The sequence below is a fragment of the Chenopodium quinoa genome, unplaced genomic scaffold (genome assembly GCF_001683475.1).
Source record: "Chenopodium quinoa cultivar QQ74 unplaced genomic scaffold, ASM168347v1, whole genome shotgun sequence".
Taxonomy (NCBI): Eukaryota; Viridiplantae; Streptophyta; class Magnoliopsida; order Caryophyllales; family Amaranthaceae; genus Chenopodium; species Chenopodium quinoa.
The window spans coordinates 986,085-988,867 of record NW_018743863.1 but is presented as its reverse complement, the minus strand read 5'-3'; the positions used below and the strand labels follow the sequence as shown (position 1 = coordinate 988,867).

The 2,783-nt window shown below is 35.6% G+C and overlaps 1 protein-coding gene across 1 annotated transcript; it reads right to left on the bottom strand.

Moving 5' to 3' along the window:
- Positions 1-648: 648 nt before the first annotated feature.
- On the bottom strand, positions 649-1,950 carry LOC110686527. Its single transcript, XM_021863147.1, has 3 exons — positions 1,913-1,950; positions 1,520-1,731; positions 649-1,307 (listed from the first exon to the last, which is right to left on the bottom strand). Exons 1-3 carry the CDS (start codon positions 1,948-1,950, stop codon positions 649-651), a joined length of 909 nt encoding a protein of 302 aa, XP_021718839.1.
- Positions 1,951-2,783: the final 833 nt, after the last annotated feature.

The window sequence follows — 2,783 nt, the reverse complement described above, 5'->3', positions numbered from 1 at the left end:
TCAGTCTTCTCTAAATGGCCAACCAAAGAATAAATTGATGCTTAGGCATGCCTTTCCTCTCCCAAATGAGCTTATCCCATCTCCATCGATGCTGATCATCCATCTGAAGATCATACTGCTTACCAATTTAATAATATCCCTGCCCAATCAGAGCAGGACTCATTACACTCTTCAAATTCTCCTTCATAGCATATATCTGTTTCCAGTACCAACTACAGTTAGCTTTTGGATGGTAGTTCATCCAATTCTGTCCCTTTAGGTAAACTGCATTCACCCACTTCACCCATATGTTTTCCTAATTTGAGCTAAAGCCCAAACATGCTCCCCTAGGGCAGCCACATTCCAGATTTCAGCATTTCTAATGCCAACCCACCAAATTTCTTTTTACAGCAAACTTTTTGCCAAGCTAATCTCCCCGGCTTATTGCAAGCTTTCCCATACCATAAGAAATCTCTGCAAATTGTATTAATTCTTTCCAGCACAACTTTAAATAGAATCATTATCTGAGCCCAATAGACTTGAATGCTCATGAGCACAGAATTTACTAGGGTGAGTCTTGCGGCAAAAGATAGATTCTTATTACTCCATATTCTGATTCTGGTGCACATTCTCTCCACTAGGTGTTCACATTCTGCAGTACATATTCTCTTAGAGCAGATAGGCAATCCTAGATACATAAAGGCGTCCTTCCTCTGACAAAACCAGTAAGGCCAAGAACTTCCTGCACAGTTTCTTCAGACTAGTAGCCCTAGAGAAAGCCTCAAAACCCTTCATAAGTCTTCTAATGGACCTCACTTCACCCTTGCAGCAAAGAATCAGATCATCAGCAAAACAAAGATGGGTCAAACTCACAGCTCTACATCTAGGGTGAAAATCAAACTCTTTGGGTCTACTCACCACCTTTAGTATCCTAGAGAGGTATTTAACGCATAACACAAAAAGGAGAGGAAAGAGTGGGTCACCCTGCCTCAACCCCCTTTTTAAAGCAAAGAAACCATGAAGAGAGCCATTAATCATGAGGGAAAACTTAGGTGTTCTCACACAAATCATGACTAACTCAATAAATTTCCTTAGAAAGTTCAGAGTAGTCATCATTTCATCTATGAACTCCCACTCAACAGTATTATACGCTTTTTTAAGATCTAGCGTAATTAAACACCCAGGAGCTGCATTAGATCTATTGTAGTGTCTCACCAAATCCTGACAGACCATCATATTATGAATGATAAATCTGTTGTGAACAAAAGCACTTTGGTTTTTAGCAATGACATGAGGCAAGACAATCCTCAATCTCTCACATAAAACCTCTGCAATGCACTTATACACCACATTACAGCAGAAAATTGGTCTAAAATCAGCAACAGTAGTAGGGCATTTGCTCTTACCTTAGGCACTAGAGTAATTGAAGTATTATTGGTTTCTCTCAACATTTTGTGAGTTTGAAAGAAATCTTAAACTACTTCACACAATTCATCCTTAACTATGCTCTAGGAATCCTTGAAAAAAGAGCCGCCAAAACCATCAGGTCTAGGAGCCTTATTCCCATCTATATCAAACAAAGCTTTCTTGACCTCTTCTACATTAAAAGGAAGAGACAAACTCTCACTCATATCTTGAGATAGAATCTGACCCTTCCTAACAATTGCTGCATTTACATGAGATCTATTGTTAGCTGCAGTTCCTAGTAAAATCTTATAAAAGTTCAAAAAGGCATTAGGAATCTCCTGAGGACTATCAATCCAGACACCATTATTGTCTTTTATAAAATAAATTCTATTTTGAATCTGTCTTTTCTTCAGAGCTTGATGAAAAATAGCAGTGTTCTGGTCCCCTTGTAAGATCCAGGTTGATTTAGCTTTATGTCTCAAATAAGACAAGTGATTCTCTTGAGCTAAACCAAACTCCTTCTTGCCTGTGATTCAGCTTCAAGAGCAGCCAAGTCTGTAGCATGTGAGTGTACATATGTTTGGGCCAATTCAAGATCAGCAGTAGTTTCACTGAGCTTTTGTAATACTCCAATTTTTTTTTTGAACCAACGATTTTTCTAGTATAAAGTTTTAAATTTATAATTATTTTCAAATTTATATATTATAGAAAAAAAATTTAATAATTATTATTTTTATTTTCATTTTCGGATTTATTAAAAAAAAAAAAAAAAAAAAAAAAAAAAAAAAAAAAAACTGGTTTTAGATATTTACAGAAACTGATTTTGAAAACCAAAAAAAAAAACCAAAAAAAAAAAAAATTAAGCTTATCTTTTCAATAAAAACTAGCAACAACCTCAATTTGAATTGAGACTTATTTCCGGAATACTCTAGAGAAATTCAACCTAAGCTTTCTAAGTTATATATACACCTAAAGCCTAAAGCTGATACAATACCCATCTCTTTCAACTAACCAAGTCGTCATCCCCAACCGGTCTTTCGTCGGTAAGCGATGGTTTTCTTATTTTGATACACTGATCATTAAACCTTTTCATGATTTCTTACCCACTCAATTTCTGTAAACTTTTGCCTATTGTTGTAGTTGATGAACTGGAATTTTATTAAGAAAAGGGGTTGTTTTCTTCCAAGAAAAAAAAATAGACACCATTGAAATTTGCTTTAAAGAAGGAAAGCTATGAAGTTGGTGCGTGGGAATTGCAGTTCAAGAGGAGAAGATGTTGTAGTGGGCCACTAATTAAATCAATACTTTATAATTCTAACGCAGTTGACTTATAAGTGTTTTTTTTATTTCCGTCTCGTACTACTACTAACTTCGTATTAGACTATTAGCTATACGAG